Source organism: Camelina sativa, chromosome 20 (genome assembly GCF_000633955.1).
Source record: "Camelina sativa cultivar DH55 chromosome 20, Cs, whole genome shotgun sequence".
Taxonomy (NCBI): domain Eukaryota; kingdom Viridiplantae; phylum Streptophyta; class Magnoliopsida; order Brassicales; family Brassicaceae; genus Camelina; species Camelina sativa.
Genome location: NC_025704.1, coordinates 9,170,691 through 9,188,846, shown reverse-complemented (window position 1 = coordinate 9,188,846; position 18,156 = coordinate 9,170,691). Strand labels below are relative to the sequence as shown.

General features: G+C 35.9%; 7 protein-coding genes across 11 annotated transcripts; 4 read left to right on the top strand and 3 right to left on the bottom strand.

Moving 5' to 3' along the window:
- Positions 707-2,994, top strand: LOC104770164 (anamorsin homolog). Of its 2 annotated transcripts, none has more exons than XM_010494539.2 (8): positions 707-771; positions 1,108-1,246; positions 1,475-1,641; positions 1,721-1,816; positions 2,045-2,204; positions 2,330-2,460; positions 2,546-2,620; positions 2,718-2,994. In XM_010494539.2, the coding sequence occupies exons 2-8, from the start codon at positions 1,114-1,116 to the stop codon at positions 2,754-2,756; spliced, it is 801 nt and encodes a 266-aa protein (XP_010492841.1). In that variant the 5' UTR covers positions 707-771; positions 1,108-1,113; the 3' UTR covers positions 2,757-2,994. The 2 variants fall into 2 exon arrangements, with proteins under 2 accessions (XP_010492841.1, XP_010492840.1); XM_010494538.2 differs by having other exon boundaries at positions 717-895.
- LOC104770163 (pentatricopeptide repeat-containing protein At5g18390, mitochondrial) lies at positions 3,170-4,834 on the bottom strand. Its single transcript, XM_019242402.1, has one exon. It carries the CDS (start codon positions 4,734-4,736, stop codon positions 3,351-3,353), a length of 1,386 nt encoding a protein of 461 aa, XP_019097947.1. The 5' UTR covers positions 4,737-4,834; the 3' UTR covers positions 3,170-3,350.
- LOC104770162 (40S ribosomal protein S16-3) lies at positions 4,919-5,646 on the top strand. The gene has a single exon (XM_010494536.2). It carries the CDS (start codon positions 4,993-4,995, stop codon positions 5,431-5,433), a length of 441 nt encoding a protein of 146 aa, XP_010492838.1. The 5' UTR covers positions 4,919-4,992; the 3' UTR covers positions 5,434-5,646.
- On the top strand, positions 6,990-8,541 carry LOC104772348 (putative U-box domain-containing protein 46; the record flags this gene model as incomplete). Its single annotated transcript, XM_019241829.1, has 1 exon — positions 6,990-8,541. A coding segment is annotated over one exon (1,242 nt), but the record flags the coding sequence as incomplete, so codon positions are not given.
- Positions 9,714-11,409, bottom strand: LOC104770161 (ubiquitin hydrolase B). Of its 4 annotated transcripts, none has more exons than XM_010494535.2 (5): positions 11,148-11,409; positions 10,609-10,720; positions 10,475-10,527; positions 10,137-10,334; positions 9,714-10,019 (listed from the first exon to the last, which is right to left on the bottom strand). In XM_010494535.2, the coding sequence occupies exons 1-5, from the start codon at positions 11,154-11,156 to the stop codon at positions 9,975-9,977; spliced, it is 417 nt and encodes a 138-aa protein (XP_010492837.1). In that variant the 5' UTR covers positions 11,157-11,409; the 3' UTR covers positions 9,714-9,974. The 4 variants fall into 4 exon arrangements, with proteins under 4 accessions (XP_010492837.1, XP_010492836.1, XP_010492835.1 ...); XM_010494534.2 differs by having other exon boundaries at positions 9,721-10,019; positions 10,609-10,726; positions 11,148-11,327; XM_010494533.2 differs by having other exon boundaries at positions 9,721-10,019; positions 10,475-10,720; positions 11,148-11,314.
- On the top strand, positions 13,756-14,867 carry LOC104744201 (deoxyhypusine hydroxylase; the record flags this gene model as incomplete). The annotated part of the gene is given in 2 exon segments (XM_010496975.2): positions 13,756-14,179; positions 14,735-14,867. Coding segments are annotated over 2 exon segments (290 nt in total), but the record flags the coding sequence as incomplete, so codon positions are not given.
- Positions 15,904-17,331, bottom strand: LOC104770160. The gene is made up of 2 exons (XM_010494531.2): positions 16,526-17,331; positions 15,904-16,399 (listed from the first exon to the last, which is right to left on the bottom strand). Exons 1-2 carry the CDS (start codon positions 17,238-17,240, stop codon positions 15,969-15,971), a joined length of 1,146 nt encoding a protein of 381 aa, XP_010492833.1. The 5' UTR covers positions 17,241-17,331; the 3' UTR covers positions 15,904-15,968.

Sequence of the window (18,156 nt, the reverse complement as noted above, 5' to 3'; positions counted from 1 at the left end):
TAAATTACTATAAATATAAATATATGATAGGAACTTCAAGCTAATCAAACTGTAATTTTAAATAAACATTTTGTTCTCTCATAAAACGAAATATGTATTCAGCTTTCTCTCTATAAATATTTAGAAATTCTATATATTAAAATATATTTTAGTTTATTGTAATTAGAATGAAATTACAAAACAAATTAATAATCATATTATGTGAATTATTTTTATTAAAGTGAATAAATAATACAGAAAATTATTATTGGAAGTTATGATTAAAAAGTAGAAGAAAAATTGAACATATTATAATATATTACTTGGATTCAAGTTGTCTTTTTTTACAGATAATAACTCTTTTGGTGACAGGTTTCAAATTCTTGAAGAAAATTTTAAAATGAAGTCTTCTATATTATATAAGATAATTTTTTTCCTTTCTATAGAAGCTTTAATTAAGTGGGAGCAGTTACAAAGAAAGCTATTGGAGATGAGTGAGATAGTTGTCATAATTTCTATACCTTTTTTACTCATGTTACAAAATAGTTCTTTAGCACACCCGAAAAAATAAAAACTGTTACAAAATAGTTAAATACTATAAGAAAATAAAACTATAACTAGTTACTTTTTAAATTTCTGCTAAACATCCTCTACAAAGTACCATCTATTCAATCGTGGACCGACTTGCAACCCGGTTTGACCAAACCGCATTTATAAAAGAAGAACCAAGAAAACAGCAAAAAGAGTCGGCGAAAAAAATATAAAAGAGCGACCCAGAGAGAGAGAGAGAAGGTGAGAAAGATTTGATTTTGATTTCTCTTTTCAAGGCAAAAAAGAATTTACAAGAGAGATAATTTCTAGGGTTTTTGTACTTCTCGCTCGCTAGGTTTTTCTAAAGAGATTTTTCCCCAATATGGTGAGTTTAGGTTTCTGTTATCATCAATCTCTCAGCTTTTTTTTATTCTTAGTAGTTGATTGCGTGAATCGATTGACTTGTTTCTCTTTGATTCATATGTGTGCATGTCATAAGAGCTTTTTTTTCCGGAACTAAATTCCCATCTTAAAGTTGTAAAACACAATCAAAGTTTAGTCCTTTTTAATGTTTTTGGGGTTTTTGTGTTTTTGTAGGATTCGATGGTTAATCAGAAGACGGTTTTGGCTGTGACGGATGATGTTGTGTTGCCTGTTAGCTCTGTTCTTACTGTTATGGAACAGCTTGGAAAGGAGCGTTTTGATCCTCTGATTATTACCCAAGCATCCACAATAAGTAAATCTCTTTATTCTCCTGCTTCTTTGTTTTCACTGGCTCTAAGCTTGTAATAGTTAGGTCCGGAATATAAATTAGATAGGAAGATTTGTGTCTGTATTATCGAGAGATGGACACTTTTTAAGGCAGATAGATTGTGTTTTTCTTGGGTGACAACAATTGAACACGTGCTAGGGTATTCGTTGGTATCTTCTTCTCATAATGTTTGGACTATTGATGATTTTGCAGATCAGTTTCCTTTGGATTCTTCATCAGTGGACGCTGTTTTAGCAATTTCCAAAACATCTGATTTTCCTAGTGACAAAATATGTGGTGAGTTCTCGAGGATCTTGAAGCCTGGTGGCACGGTTTTTGTGTGCAAGAATTTGGAGGGTCAACTGGAAGATATGCAACAGGTTTGTCTCGTCCATCTACTAGTCTTTGTAATGGGGTTTTTATTTGACCTTGATTAATCTTATGGCGTCTTCCTTGCAGACCATTCAAAAAAGAGTGACGTTGGCTGGTTTTCTGGAGCCACAGTGTGTTGATTTGAAATCAATTAAGTTGTCTACGTTCAGTTTATCCTTTGGGGTGAGCAGTTTTACACGTCTTGTCTCTCTTCTTCTCTTTCTTTTAGTATGAGGAAACGTTTCTTCTTTCCCGAAAATATGAATAAAAGCTTGCTGTTTTAGGTTCAGGCTTATTCTAGGCCTTAAGCATGAAGAATGAAAGATCTTCATTCTACTTATCTGTCGAACTTAGATATAGGCTCTCACTTTTGCTCATCCATATAACAGAGAAACATGTTGTCAAATGCAGATCAAGGCAAAGAAACCTTCTTGGAAAATTGGTTCATCATTTGCTCTCAAAAAGCCTGCAAAAGTTCTCTTGAAGGTTAATCTAGATGATGACTTGGATCTTATTGATGAAGATTCTCTTTTAACAGAGGAGGACTTGAAGAAGCCACAGCTTCCTGTTGGTAATTAAAGACAACCACATGATCTTTATTATCCTTGTTCATCCCTTGTCTTTAAGACAACCACATGATCTTCTTTGTTCATCCCTTGTGTTTAAGACAACCACATGATCTTCACTTTTTTGCAGCCAGCGGTTGTGCGACCACCAAAAAAGCTTGCAAGAACTGCGTCTGTGGTAGAGCTGAGATTGAGGAGAAAGCTGTGAAGCTGGGCCTCACAGATGATCAAATCGAGAATCCACAATCAGCATGTGGCAGTGTAAGCTTCTTTACCCATCTCTTTCTCTGTATGCATTAGATTTTTGGTTCCACAAGACTGAGAATTTTTTAAACAATTCTTTCAGTGTGGGCTCGGTGATGCCTTCCGCTGCGGTACATGCCCTTACAAGGGTCTGCCAGCCTTCAAATTAGGCGAGAAGGTAACTGACCCTTCCTTCATATCTATAACCATTGTAAAGTCTAGTCAAATCCTTTTAAGAATACACTTTATTTATGTAACTTTATCTTCCTCTTTAGGTAACCCTATCTCGAAACTTCCTTGAAGCGGACATATAAGCATGTGAAAGGTGTTTCTTCATATCGAGGCCAAAACCGTTTGCTAATCGCAGAGTAGTTTCATTATTTACTTCGTGCCCTTTCGTATAATTTGTTTGTTGCTACTTCTTTTATTTTGTGGCTCTAAAGGCTTATAGAAAATTGTTGGTGTTTGCCCATAAAGCACAAACCTTGGTACTATTAAAGAACAGTTTTGCATTTGGTTAAATAATTATTTGTCTTTATTGGCTTGGACCTTTAGTTATTTCTAAGTGTGAATATAGATGTTTGCTAAAGAGTAAAGATTTGTCGGTTTATGATACAAAAGGTGAGAGTGGTGAGTGAAATTTGTAATCTGTGGAACAAACGAGTCAATGTATTAACACCAGCGCTTGTGTTGTCTGAAAGCATCACTGTTTCTTTAGTAATGTGAGTTCTGTTGTTGATTCTTCTGTAGTAATATCTGTCCAAAGAGAACAATACGTATTTAATGATCTGACAGATAGAACTAAAAACAACAGTACAACAAAACTAGTCTGTAGAATCCCAACTCCCAAGTATCAGAGTACGTTTAGGGGAATCCCAACCTCAAAAGCCTTTCTAAGTGTAGCACTATCAAACTCCTCTAAGCTGAACTTCCAACTGCTCTATTCGCATAGCCAAATCATGCTTCCCGCTATTCTTCAACCCATCAGTAACCATATCAAAGCACCGTGATATCGGAACCAAACCCATCTCTGTCATCTCAACCAAGTAATTAGCCGCATCCACAAATTTCCCACCACGACCACACATTGTAATCAGCATTGTGTAAACCGGCCTGTTAGGCGGATGAGCCTTCACCTTCATATCACTGAAAAAGCTAAAAGCATCATCAAACATCCCATTCCTACACATCCCCTTAATAATCGGAGCATACAAACTCGGAAACGGCTTATGCCCATCTTCCACACAATTGTTCAACAACCGAAACGCTTCATCAATCTTCCCAATCTTCGAAACAGCAGGTATAAGTGTCTTGTAAGTATCGATATCTACACAGAGACCTAACTTGCAAGCAGTATAATACATCTCAATGCAAAACTCAACTTCCCCTGATTTAGTTATAGCTTCAATCAGAGTATTAAAAGTTTGAATATCAGGAACAAAACCTCCTTTGGTCATCTTACTCACCATCTCTTTAGCAGATTCCAAGTAACCAGCATTTAACAATCCTTCAATAAGCAAATCACGACCACGAGCCGGTGGATTAAACCCTTTCCTACTCATCTCATCAAGAAACTCTTGAGCCTCCTTCATCTTCCCCGCGGAACACCATCCGTTAACCAAGATCGCGTACGTCCTCTTATCAGGCTTGAGACCTTTCCTTATCATTCTCCGAATCAAAGCGTAAGCGCCATGGAACATTTTCACATCACAAAGCGCATGAAGCAACGAATTGTAAACATCAACGGTTTGTTTACATCCGAGAGTCTTCGGGACACCATTGAAAAGCTCCACTGCTTGATCTACATGACCGTTTTTACCGTATTGCTCAATGATGAAACAGAGAGTCTCACCGGAGATGTCTAGAGACAAATCTTTCATCTGTTTGAGAATCTTCCACATCGATTCGTATTTTTTATGTGAAGCTAATGATTTCGCAAGCTGTTCGTATTCCATTGACGTTGGTGTGTAACTAGGGCTTGATCGAGCCCAGTTGAAGAAACGGAGAGAATCGTTGGCGGAACGAGAAGTGGCGCGGAGGACTCTGAACACGAACTCGGAGGTTACAGGAAGACGGAGACGATTCAGAGATCTCTCCGGGTGAACTTCTCGGCGGACGATGTTGACAACGTGATTGATCGCTGCGAAGTAATCGCCTTTCGTTGGAGTCGAATCAGAGGTTTGTAAAGGCTCGAGACTGTTGAAATGACGAATACTAGACTCAACAGAACCTCTGAAATCGTTGGTGAAGATCGAGAAGAGTCTTCCGCCGGTGTTACGCCGGACGAGGAACATTTTCTCACCGGGACTCCAATCTCTCCGATGAGATGAGCTCAGAGAGAAGAGAAGACATAGTAAACCAGTGACGTGGAATATTAATTTTAGTTTTTATTTATTTATTTTACTAACAGTTTAATCAAAACGGTGCGTTTTAGAGAGGATGCCCTAGTTTGATGAGTTAAAACCCTAAATTTATCATTTCAGCTCCCACTCTGTGCATTAGGTTTCTTTTGTGAGCGGCAGACGAAGGAGAAGGAGAGAAACCGTAACCATGGCGACTCAACCAGCTGTTGAATCTGTGCAATGCTTCGGAAGGAAGAAGACTGCAGTGGCAGTCACCCACTGCAAGCGTGGATCTGGTTTGATCAAGCTCAACGGTTGCCCAATCGAGCTTTTCCAGCCTGAGATCCTCCGATTCAAGATTTTCGAGCCAGTGCTTCTCCTCGGAAAGCACCGTTTCGCTGGTGTGGACATGAGGATCCGTGTCAACGGTGGTGGTCACACTTCCCAGGTCTACGCCATCCGTCAGAGTATCGCGAAGGCTCTTGTTGCGTTCTACCAGAAGTATGTGGATGAGCAATCGAAGAAGGAGATTAAGGATATCTTGGTGAGGTACGACAGGACTCTTCTTGTGGCGGATCCGAGGAGGTGTGAGCCGAAGAAGTTTGGAGGTCGTGGTGCTCGTGCTCGTTTCCAGAAGAGTTACCGTTAAAAAAATGCTGGTTTGTTTTGTTTTGTTGTTCTTCAATTTCGAAATCATCATCTTAAGGTTTTTGGAGTATGGACTTGTGATGTGAGACTCTTTAGATTTTATAATTTCAGTTTTATTATGCTTTTTTTTTTGGATAATGGTGATTCTCCATGAAACTTATATGTTTTGATATGTTTACTCGTTTGTTATCTTAAAGTTTTTGTTTTTATTTCATTGTCGTGTCCTGAAATGTTATGGCATTGCATATTTCGATCAAAGGTTAGGTTAATCATTCCTTATAATTTCCATTTGCGTCTGTAGATTAGATCTTGCCGAGTTTATGAGATTGCTGTTGCTTGATGTGGCTTAGCAATATAGACTACTTTGATGTAATGGGCGAAATGTTAGTGTTGTTAGTCTTTGCTCTTGGGTGGACTCAATAGGGAAGTTGTGTTCTCGACTATGCTTAGATTGATGTTGTTTTAATGTGTAAGCATGGAGATGCACAGAGCATTTGATCTAATCTTTTGCTTTACCTTGTGTAGCTGTGATGTTTTTTATTCATTTGATTCCTTTCCCCCTTTCACCTGCTATTTGTTGTATCTCACAAAAATTGATATTTGCAATGCAAATTTGGTTTGACTGCTTATTGGACGCAAAAAATTTAGCATATGAGATTAGAATTGTAATCCCGTCCTTGCTTAAGAGGGCATCGTCCTATAAGAAAATTTCTTAAAACCCGTTTTAAAAGTGAAAAATTTTCAACCGCTAGTTTTTGGTCGAAGTCTTAACTCATTATTTAGAAGAGAGGTAAACGTGGCCGTAGTTTTTGTCTTCTCATCTTCTGGCAAAATTGTTTTTGTGATTTCACAACGGACTTCTAAACTGAAATTAAAACTCTGTCGAAGCAAACGTAAGGCAAAAGGTCTACCTTATGAACGCGTTTCTCAAGTGTTAGACCAAATCCGAAGAGGACAAGCCAGTCAAAATTATAAGCTATTATATTTTCCAGCTTCTCTCTCACGGCAGTTACTTCATCTTTGTGACTTTTGTCAGTGCAGTCTAGCCATTGAAGACAAGACACCATGTGTACCCAAGCTTCAGTGGCAAAGAAGTCCGCATAACCTTTATTAGCCACATTCTCAAGGAATTCCGGGGGAAGGAAATATGTATGATCACACAGATAATGATATCAAAAGAAGCCAAATGATGGGTTCTGATCTCATACAAGCTATAAGAGAATCTAGGCTTAGGGGTTGTAGTGGTGTTGCAGACCATATGTAATCTTCAAGCCGGTGTTACACAATCTGGATCCATCTGATGTGAGGAAATTAAGGGGAGAAAATAGAGAATTTGGGTAGGCGTTTGAGGACAACCATAGAAGGAAGTATTGATTTCGTCTATATATAATAAGACTGTTGTGGTTAGAACGAGCAAAAATACTATTAATGATAAAAATAAAGACTTTCATACTTATTTCTCCCCATTCAACGACTTGACTATAGTCCATCCAATGGCTATTGCAGTGGCGATTGGTTTCTTCTTCACACTTGTCTGTGTAATTAATTTGGTATTGGTTTTACAACAAACACAATTCCCAGCAGAAATCCAAATCATCATCAATCGAGTCTTCTTCTTCTTCTTCGTCGTCGTCTTCTCTTTCATATACTCCATCTCTTTCGTCTCATACAGAATCTCGAACCTGGACACACCAAGTGTTTCCGAGCTTCCGCGGGGAAGACGTACGGAAAGGGTTTACGCATGAACGTACATGTCCCAAAACCAAAGAAGTACTCTCTCACTTTTTTTGGATACCAAACCATTTAATCAATGACTTGATTACGCAATGGTGTCTTGTTAACAAAGTTGATCGGCTAAAACGTCCCTCTGGTGAGATAGTTACTGAGCTGTTCACTACTGACATAGAAGCACTGCTTCAGCGTGTTTACTCTTCTTCCTCGGTTACGGATCAGATTGAAGCTGCGAAAGAGCTTCGCCGTCAGACCAAGAAATTTGCAAATGTTCGTGTCTTCTTTGTCGCTGGGATCAATGATTCGATCACAAGGTTGCTTAGTCCGCTCTCTGGTTTGAGCGAGGGAGTGGACTTGAACCCCGAGCTTCAGGAGGATATTGTCACATCGTTGTTCAACCTCTCGATTCTTGAGAAGAATAAAACAGTAATTGCTGAGAACATTCTAGTGATCCCTCTGCTTACAAAGTGTTTGAAACAGGGGACAGCTGAGACACGAAGAAACGCTGCAGCGACGTTATCGTCACTTTCAGCTATTGATTCTAACAAGATCGTTATTGGGAACTCTGAAGCAGTCAAGGCGCTGGTTGATCTTATCGAAGCAGGTGATGTGTTAGCTACAAGAGAAGCTACTTCCACTGTGTTTAACCTCTGTATTGAATCGGAGAACAAGGAAAAAGTGGTTTCAGCGGGTCTGATTCGTGCGGCAACGAAAAAGATCAAAGCGGGAAGCAATGTGGATGAGTTGTTATCTCTCTTGGCGTTCGTTTCTACACACACCGGGGCTATTGCGGAAATGGATCATCTAGGGTTTATCTATGATCTGTTCAGTATCTTGAGGAAACCGAGTAGCTTGCTGAATGGTGAGAACGCTGTAGTGATCGTCTTCAACATGTGTGATAGAAACAGAGACAGGTTCAGACTGAAAGTGGTGGGAGAAGAGGAGAATCAATACGGGACATTTACGAAACTTGCGAAGCAAGGATCAGTTCGTGCAGTGAGAAAAGCGCAAGGGATTTTACAGTGGATTAAGAGATTCGTTACTGGTAAAGAGCCACAGAGGGCATGAAGGAAGGAATCAGGTCTTGTTAATACGTAAATAGTTTTGCAAACTTAACTCTTCTTACCTTACCGATCCAAAAATTAATAGTAAATAATCACAGAAAGTGTAGAAGTTAAAAGATAGAAGGAAAAGGTGTATAGTCTCTCTTGAGTTTTGCTACTCTTAATTGACTTTCTGATTGAAGATCGTGAATTCAGGATTTAAAAAGCAGATTTTGGTCTTTTTGTAGTGAAATGTCATAACGTTAGTAAGTACATATGTCGAATACAGGTCAACTGAATGGGTGGCTTAGGAATGTAAGTAACAACACACGGCGGGTTATATGGCCGGTCATAGTCTCCTGTATGGTATGGCTAAGTCGACTCCAATCAACCAAAGTAACAAGCAAATGTATAACATGTAATTTATTTGATGATTAAAAATAATTAATGTACTTTTTGTTTCACAAGATTGATTGATTACTTGGTAAAAAAGTAATTATGGTGGGGTTTAAACCTATCGTGTTTAAGAAACTTGACAAGGGCGTCGGTGGTAATTGGTTGGAGATAATGCGGGGATAAAATTGGAAATGAAGAGAAAGAAAAAAAAGAGACGAAGGGTGATGTAACATGGAGAATCAAATCAATGTGATGACTTTATAGCAAGACCACATTCACCAATCACATCACTTGATCACCATCACTTGTTTCTTATTATACACCGTAGATTAACATGCGTATGTATGTATACAAAACACATTCTATAGTATTCAAAAACTATAGTAGTATTTAAAAAAGAATATCTTTACCCACAGTTTGATTAACACGATAGGCTCTCTCTCATAAATTTGGGTCACGGGATAATCAAAAATCAAAAGTGGCATAAGTGATATTTGACTTCAAGAGATAATATATAGTGGGGTTGGTTAGGCCATCTACCAATGACTTTTGTTACTCGATCGTAATGTGATTTGTTACTTCTTTGTTTTGGATCTTCTTTTTCACCATAGGCCCAAAGAATAGTTATTGTTACAGTAGTTCGATCAACAACCATCAATGATCTACTACGATACATTTATTGTTACTTTTACAATGATTTTATTTAATGAACTTATGTAATTATATACGTTAGACTATGACCACACATCGACTGTAATGTCTTGTTGTGAATTTGGTAAATTTGATGAACTATCAAGGCATACTTGAAAAGAATTAAATTGGGTTAAATCGTTTATTTTGGGAGTGTAGTTTTCTTTTACTCAATCAATCTATGGTTTTCAATTAAAGATGTAGTTCTCATTAAAACTCTCTTTCAAATAACACACACAAAAATTGTTGAGAACATATATACGTACGTGACAAAAGAACGAGAGAAAATCTTATAAAGTAGATATGCAATAAGAGACAAAGGACTACTATGATGTTACTTTGTGCCTCTTTTTTCTATAAACCATTAGTGTGCTCTCTCTTTTTTTTTTTTTTTTTTTTTTTTTTTTTNTGACAAAAGAACGAGAGAAAATCTTATAAAGTAGATAGATATGCAATAAGAGACAAAGGACTACTATGATGTTACTTTGTGCCTCTTTTTTTCTATAGACCATTAGTGTGCTCTCTCTTCTTCTTCTTTTTTTTCTGCCAATCCACGTATATATCATATATGTATATTAAATGAAACTTTTAAACAACAAAAAAACAAACAAAACAAATTACATTATTCATTCATGATCCTACTTTGTTTTTCTTCTCCTTCTCTTCATTCTTCCTTTTCAATTCATGCGCATGGAACCAAGCAAGCTAAAAAGCTAGGCCTTCTCTTCTGCAACACCAAAATTATATATATATTATTAGCTCTTCTTTTTATAACATAATAATTTTTGTGAAACTTAGTATTAGTTAAGGAAAAGTTATGTGTGGGATGGTGCACTAGCTATACCCTTGTTGAAGAATTGATAAGTTCAGGAGGAATCTTGTAGAGATCTTCATCAACTGGCTTAGGTGGCTTTGAAATGGGAGCGACGTCGTTTTGAAACTGCTTGACTCCGTTGACGTCAATGTAATACTTGTCTGTCTGTGCACTCACGTCACGTACACGCCTTTGTGGTCCTCTTTTCTCCCTCGTCACCCCCGCCGTCTACGGCAAGTCATTACCACCAAACAATAACGCGTTCTTTAGACTTTTAGATAATTACATTTATCGAGTTAATTAAACATCAGTATAATTATTTGTTATAATCAAGAAAAATAAAAATAATGATGATTAAATGAACGAACCTGTCTTGAAGGATGGTGGTGACGTGGATGGCGAGAAGCAAGCTTTAGGGCTTCTGCAGAAGAAGAAGAAGATGAAGATGAAGTGGTAGTGGAAGAAGAAGAAGTGGTTGTGTAATTATGGTGACGAAGCAGACCAGCTTGTCTTGGATTCTCAAAGTATTGTGTTATTGGCATCTCATTTGCTTCATCCCATTCTCCAAACCGCGGAATCTGTCCACTTTTCTTCTTGTAATTATCATATCTCCCCTGTCCCTAAATATTTGTTTCATCCGAATTTATTATTAGTACAAAAATATGGTTAATCTCTAATCAAGAACCCATATAGAAGACTCAAGAACCCTTGACAACATTCAGGTACTCAAAGAATCAAGAATCAAGAACAAGAATCAGGGGAATCAAGAACCCACAGGGATTCAAGATTCAAGAAACCACAAGAAACAACAAAGGATATGTAAGGGTATGAAGAGCTATACACGTGACTTAGTTTGGCACTTAGTGTATCTATGAATGTGGATTCCAAGTAAGAGAGAGATGGGGAAGAAACTATTAGGCAGGTTTTGACGATCTTAATGAAGAAAATAAAACGATTTTCCAAAAAGAGAGAGGGGACTTTTAGAATGTTAAAGACGACGACAGAAAAAACAAGGAGAAAGGATGAAAGAAGATCACTTACATGAGCCATGGCGATTTCTTTTCTCTATCTCTATCTTTCTATCTCTCAACGCACTAACACACAAAATAAGAAAGAGTGATCTCCAGAAAGGTTACTGTCTTTTATAATAGAAGTGGGGTATGTATAGGCAAAGAAGAAATTGGCCTTACTCTAAAAGTCTAAACAGTCAACTATGATATAGATAGACACAATTTTCTTTTTTTTATATCTTATTATAAAGACATATTGTAAGCTAGTAGAATATCTTCTAAGTTGGTTTGCTTGGGGGGAAAAAAAAAGCGATTGGGTAGATCTTGAATTCAAGTTCTTACGTTTCCAAAGTTTATGTGTTATAGTTTTAGTTCAGTTCAATCCACTTTACTAGGTCACCTTTATAAGAAAATCCATTGTACACAATAGGTTTTTACATATTTTATTTAAAGTTGTAAACATAATAAATTTACAAATAAAATTTGATAACCACCATTTTACTGATTTTTAAGGGATCCAAATTTAAATACAACTTCATTGATACTTATATTATAGAACAGACGATATATAAGATTAATCATAACTTTCATAATACCATATATACAGTAGATTTAAGCTTTTCAGAGTTTTCGAACAAAAGTGATCGAAGAGTAGTGTAGCGGAAGATGGGAAAAAGAGGAGCAAGAAACGCGTTATAGTCTACGGCTTTTTATTAATTAGGTTTTGTCAGTGAGAGACACATTTACTTTTACGTTACACACCCATTAAAAAAAAAAATCTACCCTCTTTGTTGACAAAAGTGTCCACTTTATATAAGAAGAAGAACAAAAAAAATCAATTAGCAGCATATCATAATGTTATATGAATGAACTCGCATCTAACTCTATGTTTACGTTCTTACTATCGTTATGATTGACTATTATATTGTCGGCCCACCTTTTCACATGGAATTCCTAAGTTTTTTTTTTGTTTTTTTTTTATATGGACAGAATTTTTAATTAATAGCTATTATAAATAACATAGATCAGTGATGGCTCTTTATTGGTTATCATCATTTCTAGTTTTCCATTATGTTCAATCAATGAGCCTATATTAATGAATGGAAACAGTTCAGTGTTCTGAACACATTTGAGTGTGACCTTGATATATACATACATATTCACCAATAATATCGAAAATATTATAAGCTGTTGGATTGGATATTGTCTAAACTGACTAATTGTATCTTTATTTATTAATTTTAAGAATATACAAATTTATAAGTTGAAAATTATATTTATTGGTCCAAACTGAAACCAGACGTTGTAAGGTTGCAGCAGCCTGGCCTCGTGGAGTGGTATCCGGTCAGAATTCAGAAATAAACAAGTCTTGACTTTTCTTTGTCGTTGACCTTATTGCTGCTATTTTTTCCTCCCAATGGGAAAATTAGAAAATTACTCAGACACACACCTATTCAAAATCCATTTGTTTACTTTTCTATTAATTTCAATGTCAAAAATTGCTCTACAAGCCATGATCATTTGACCAAAATCATAGCCATCTTTTTTTTTCTTTCATAATTAAATCAAAGCTATTGTCTTTTAAAATGTCTGCCATGATCAATCACAGTTAAAATGGTAGTAGAAAAGTTTTAGTCCTAATTTTTATATCCATGGAGAAGCTTTAACCATAAACTGTAGCTACTGAATAACAATAATATCCACCATTTGAGTTACTGACTCTTTAAGAAAAAACAACTTTAGCTTTATTATGTTGAAACTAAAACGCACGCGTTACAGAAAAAAAAAAAAAGAGAGAAACAAGAAGCGTGAGCTAGAGTATTAATTAAATCTTAATTTAACCAACTTTATGAAAGTTGTATCAGTTACCAAAATAAAATAATTGAATAGGGCGTTACATTTGTTGACAAATCAAAACGAAAAGAATATGGCGTTACATTTGAAAAAAGTAGTTTAATGCTTTATGTGTGTTCCTATATAAAAATGGTAGTTTATGTTGTGTGTCATAAATTATATGGTTGGCAACTTTGGCGTAAGCTTGACGATGACGGTGACAAAGAAGTTGGGGAGAGTTTTGGGGGAGATTCACAGTCAAAGTTCACATTTTAAAAAGTCCCTTTTTGCTGCCAATCCATACCTCAACCAACAAATTTGTCAGTTGTGTGCATCTATTTGTCGGTTCAGTATGTTTTTTCTAATATATATACTATAAATATTGAAATGTAATAATATTAAACTTAAGAAACTCTTAAATATAGTGAATTGGGAGTTATATGAAAGAGTTATCATAAACGAAAATTTCATATGTTTTTTATCTGGAAATCGAACTAGGTATTAGAGCACTAAACGAAGGTTTTATTTTCTTGCATATATTTTTACTGATTGGTGATCGATCACTAGTACTCCCAGTCTCCCATGTAAGCTAAAATTTTCAAAAACGAGTAATAAAATATGGTACTGCGTTTGACAAAAAAAAAAAAAAAAATGGAACTGCAGTTAATCATGGGCCAATAAAGGGGAAAAAAACGGGCCATACAACTTTTAGGCCATTTTTATCGGTAAAACAGAAGGCTGATCTTGGGCTTTTTTATATTGGAAAAAAATGAACAGTATAAATAAGATCAGGTCTTATAAGATCAGTTCTTCGGGTGATCTAAGGCTGACGTGTCCATTTTTTGGACGTTTTATTTTTTTTCATTTCCATCGTCGTTTCATTTTTATTTTTCTTCTTCTCCCGGAAAAGTCGAGGAGGCGAAATCACGAGAGATTTTTTTTTTCTCACCGTCGTCTTTATTCCACGAATCGGATTCTCCCCTCTTTCGTATACAAAAACCCTAGTTGTCGTCATCGTCGTCGTCTTCGTCGTGTCGGAACCCAGACTTTTTTCACAAACTGATTTAGTGAAGATGGAATCTAATGGATCAGTTTCGTCGACGGCCAACTTGGAGAAGTTTCTCTGTGAGCGATTGGTTGATCAGTCACAGTCAATCTCAGAGCGGTTTAGAGCTCTCTTCTCTCTTCGCAACTTGAAAGGAGCAGGACCTCGCAACGCTCTAATCCTCGGTTTGTTTTTCAATCTCTGCTTCTCAAAATCTTCTCTTTCTTGTTTTATTATTTCATTTGTACTAGAAAGTAAAAAAAATTGATACTTTAGGAAGAACTTTGAGTTACTCTTTTAAGCTTAAAACTGAAGTTGTTAAGAAAAATCTTGAATTTGTCAAATGTAAAAACTTTGATTCTTTGAGTCTTTGCAATTTTATAGCTATCTGCTTGATGTATCTAGAACTACAAGTTTCCACATTTTCCTTTTAGTTAATGATTGATCAGGACAGAACTTCTTCAGTCTATGTGTACTGATATGGTTTTTGTTACTGTTTGTGATTGATTAGCTTTAGATTAGTTATGTATTCTTGAGTTTTTGTTCATCAGGATGTGGTTGCCATAATTTCGTTTTTGCGCTATCTGTCTCATTACTGATTGTTTCTCGCTTTCATATGTGACATTTAAAATTCTAAAGAGCAAGAGTGTGTTTATTTTTAGTTTCAGTAGGGTAAGATTTCTATCGATCATTGCGCTGGGATTAACTTGTCGTCTATCTTTTTTTTCATTCTCCTGCAGCATCTAGAGACTCATCTAATCTGTTAGCACATGAAGCTGCTTTTGCATTGGGACAGATGCAAGATGCTGAAGCAATTCCTGCTCTTGAGTCGGTTCTTAATGATATGTCCTTGCATCCCATAGTTCGACATGAGTTGAGTATACAATTTGATCCTTGTGGTGGATTTTATCTCAGATGACCCTTGTTTCCTCTGTATTAGTATCCAAGTGGTTGATGATCCAGGCTACTGGTGATCCAAGTGATGAGTGGCTTCGACTTTCCCTTCAAATCTACAAAAAGGAGAGTTTTGGACAATAAGAAAGAAGATTTCAACCCGCTTTCTCCTTCCGGAGTCGTCACACATATGACATATCTATGTGCGGATGTCATGGAAAATTATGTTTGTTCCTTCCAATGTTATTGTGAAGCTCTTCTGCTCTTGAATCTTGATATCAATTGGCTATGTGAGACTTATAGCTGCTAATTAATGGTTATGATGAATAATTACAACTTGTATATATTTCGGTAGTGCAATATAAGTAAAATTTGTGTGAGAGGGGGAGAGAAGAAGCTAATAAAATTTGTTTTTTTTAATTTTAATAAAAGTTTTAATTTTAATAAAAGATGTTATTTCATAAATTTTTATAATTGTAATTTGTTTAATAAGAATATTAATAAATATTATATTATTAAATAGTTTTAAACATTCTTAAATTATTTATTAAATATTAATCTTTGTATTTATTAAGCATTTTTAAATTTCTATAAGAATATTATATTATTAAATCTTAAGATCTTATACCTGTTTTCCCAATAACTAACTCTTTAACAAAAGTTCTTAAAACCTGATCTTACAATATTTTTACAATATTTCTCCTCTAAGAACACTTTCACCTGATCCCCTATAAACATGCCCTTAGACTATCCTCATTGGTTTAGTTTCTTAGTTGTTTCTTAAGGCATATTTAATAAGAAAAAAAAGAGAAGAAACTTTGCTAAGAGTTAAGGAAAATTTTGTTGATTATTGGTAGAACCAAATTTAAGGGTTTCTTAATAATAAATATAGTAAAATAATAATTAATATCTTAAAATATTCAAAATTATTTTATATATCAAAGAAACATATTTTATTAAGAAAAACATAAAATAACATACAACATTTTAAATTATTACACAAAACATTAAAAAACAAAAACATAAAACACACCATGAAATAAAATATAGAAACATATTTAATTAAAACATGAAACATAATTAATATCCAAATTTAGTCCACAAATGTTCAATTAAATCAAGTTTCAATTGGTCATGCACTTCTCTATCACGGATTATTATTTGACCATTCAACACGTTGCTAATATTTGAATTCATATTGATAGAATATGAAAGATCCACACCCTCTGCTTGTGGGAAATCAGAAACCTCAGCTTGACTGTATCCATCTCGTTCATTTTCGACAATCATATTGTGGAGTATGATACACGCCCTCATAATCAATCCCACTTGGTCTTTATCCCATAAAAGACATGGATTTTTAATGACCGCGAATCTAGCTTGTAGGACACCGAACGCACGCTCAACATCTTTTCGGTAGCTTTCTTGGCGGTCAGCAAATAAAGATGCTTTTGGAGTCTGTGGTAGTGGTATGGATTGAATAAACGTTGGCCATTTTGGATAAATACCGTCTGTCAGATAGTAAGTCAAATTGTACTCTCTGCCGTTAACGTAGTAAGTAACTTGTGGAGCTTGACCATAAAGTATATCATCAAAGACAGGAGATCGATCAAGAACATTGATATCGTTAAAAGTACCTGGAGACCCAAAAAACGCGTGCCATATCCAGAGATCATACGACGCGACCGCCTCTAAAACAATTGTTGGTTTGCCGGATCCTCGTGTATACATGCCTTTCCAAGCTGTTGGGCAATTCTTCCAAACCCAATGCATACAGTCGATGCTTCCAACCATCCCGGGAAATCCACGTTCTTCTGCAACATATAGTAATCTCTGAAGATCCTCTGGTGTGGGTCTTCTTAGATATTCATCGCCAAAGAAATTGACAACTCCACTGACAAAATGTTGCAAACATTTTCGAGCAGTTGTTTCACCAAGTCGGACATATTCGTCCACCGTATCACACCCGCCACCATATGCTAGTAGCCTAATTGCTGCAGTACATTTTTGGATCGGAGAAAGACCAAGCCTTCCTGTGGCGTCTCTTCTTTGTCGGAAATAAGGATCTTCTGCAGTAAGACGGTCGACAATACGCAAGAATAATGGCTTGTTCATTCTAAAACGTCGTCGGAATACATGGGGAGGATATGTCGGAGATTCACTGAAATAATCATTCCACAAACGGTTGTGGCCTTCTTCCCGGTTTCTTTCAATGAATTCTCGTTTCTTTTTCTTTTTCACAAAATGTTGTCCATGAATATCATGGTTATCAAAAAAATTTGCAAAATAGGACTCAAAAAGTGGATCATCATCCTTTGCAAAATTAAAATGTGAATGAGAAGAAGAACCCATTGAATAAAAAATTTAAATTACTTTAGAAGAGTAGAAGAGATGTGAATGAGTAGAAAAGATGTGAATGATATGAATGAGTAGAAGAGTTGTGTATATATAAAACTAAATTGTGTAGCTTGTGATTCTCTTCTCCCGTGAGACTTGGTTGTAATTTTATATGTTGTATTTTTGTGTTTGTTTTTTTTGTTCTCATATATCTTGTGATCCTTGTTGTATTCTTGTGTAGGAAAAAAACAAGTTCATGTGATCCTTCACATGGGAACAGCTGACCGAGTATCAAACAAAATTAAACAACACCATACACATGGGAAAAACAAGTACGAGTCACAAGATATATGAGAACTGTCCTACTTAAACATAATCAGACATAACACAGCAATCAAACATAATAACACACTCTCTTCAAGTGTTTGATCTCGCTCATGTGTTCCTTGTTCCTTGTTCCTATATCGCCCCATGTGTTCCTTGTTCCTATATCGCCCCATGTGTTCCTTGTTCTGTTAACAAAAGCAAATTATAATTAAGAAATTAATAGACAGATAAGCAGTACACATAAAACATCAACTTATAATTATAATTAGACATCCGTTACACAACAAGACACAACAAGACTCAACAAGACACAACAAGACTCAACAAGACACAACAAGACTCAAGAAGACACAACAAGACTCAAGAAGACACAACAAGACTCAACAAGACTCAACAATACTCAACAAGACTCAACAAGACACAACAAGACACAACAAGACTCAAGAAGACACAACAAGACTCAACAAGACTCAACAATACTAATCATCCACTAAGTCAAGCAGCTTCTCTTTCATAGCTTCTTCTTTCGGAGTAAGCGGTCCAGTTTTGGCCAGCAAACTGTCAAGAATTTGCATTTTTGACAATCTCTCTTTCAGCAGCAATT

Bases quoted from the DNA above. Each gene is read 5' to 3' on its own strand.
- LOC104770164 (XM_010494538.2), top strand. The intron at 1,817-2,044 runs GTGAGCAGTTTT...TGTCAAATGCAG, and splicing joins CGTTCAGTTTATCCTTTGGG to ATCAAGGCAAAGAAACCTTC. The intron at 2,205-2,329 runs GTAATTAAAGAC...ACTTTTTTGCAG, and splicing joins GAAGCCACAGCTTCCTGTTG to CCAGCGGTTGTGCGACCACC.
- LOC104770163 (XM_019242402.1), bottom strand. From the start codon at position 4,736: ATGTTCCTCGTCCGGCGTAACACCGGCGGAAGACTCTTCTCGATCTTC.
- LOC104770162 (XM_010494536.2), top strand. From the start codon at position 4,993: ATGGCGACTCAACCAGCTGTTGAATCTGTGCAATGCTTCGGAAGGAAG.
- LOC104770161 (XM_010494532.2), bottom strand. The intron at 10,335-10,474 runs GTTCGTTCATTT...GACTTGCCGTAG, and splicing joins ACCACCATCCTTCAAGACAG to ACGGCGGGGGTGACGAGGGA. The intron at 10,020-10,136 runs GTATAGCTAGTG...TTGGTGTTGCAG, and splicing joins TTATCAATTCTTCAACAAGG to AAGAGAAGGCCTAGCTTTTT.
- LOC104770160 (XM_010494531.2), bottom strand. From the start codon at position 17,240: ATGGGTTCTTCTTCTCATTCACATTTTAATTTTGCAAAGGATGATGAT. The intron at 16,400-16,525 runs GTACTTTTAACG...ACTATCTGACAG, and splicing joins CGCGTTTTTTGGGTCTCCAG to ACGGTATTTATCCAAAATGG.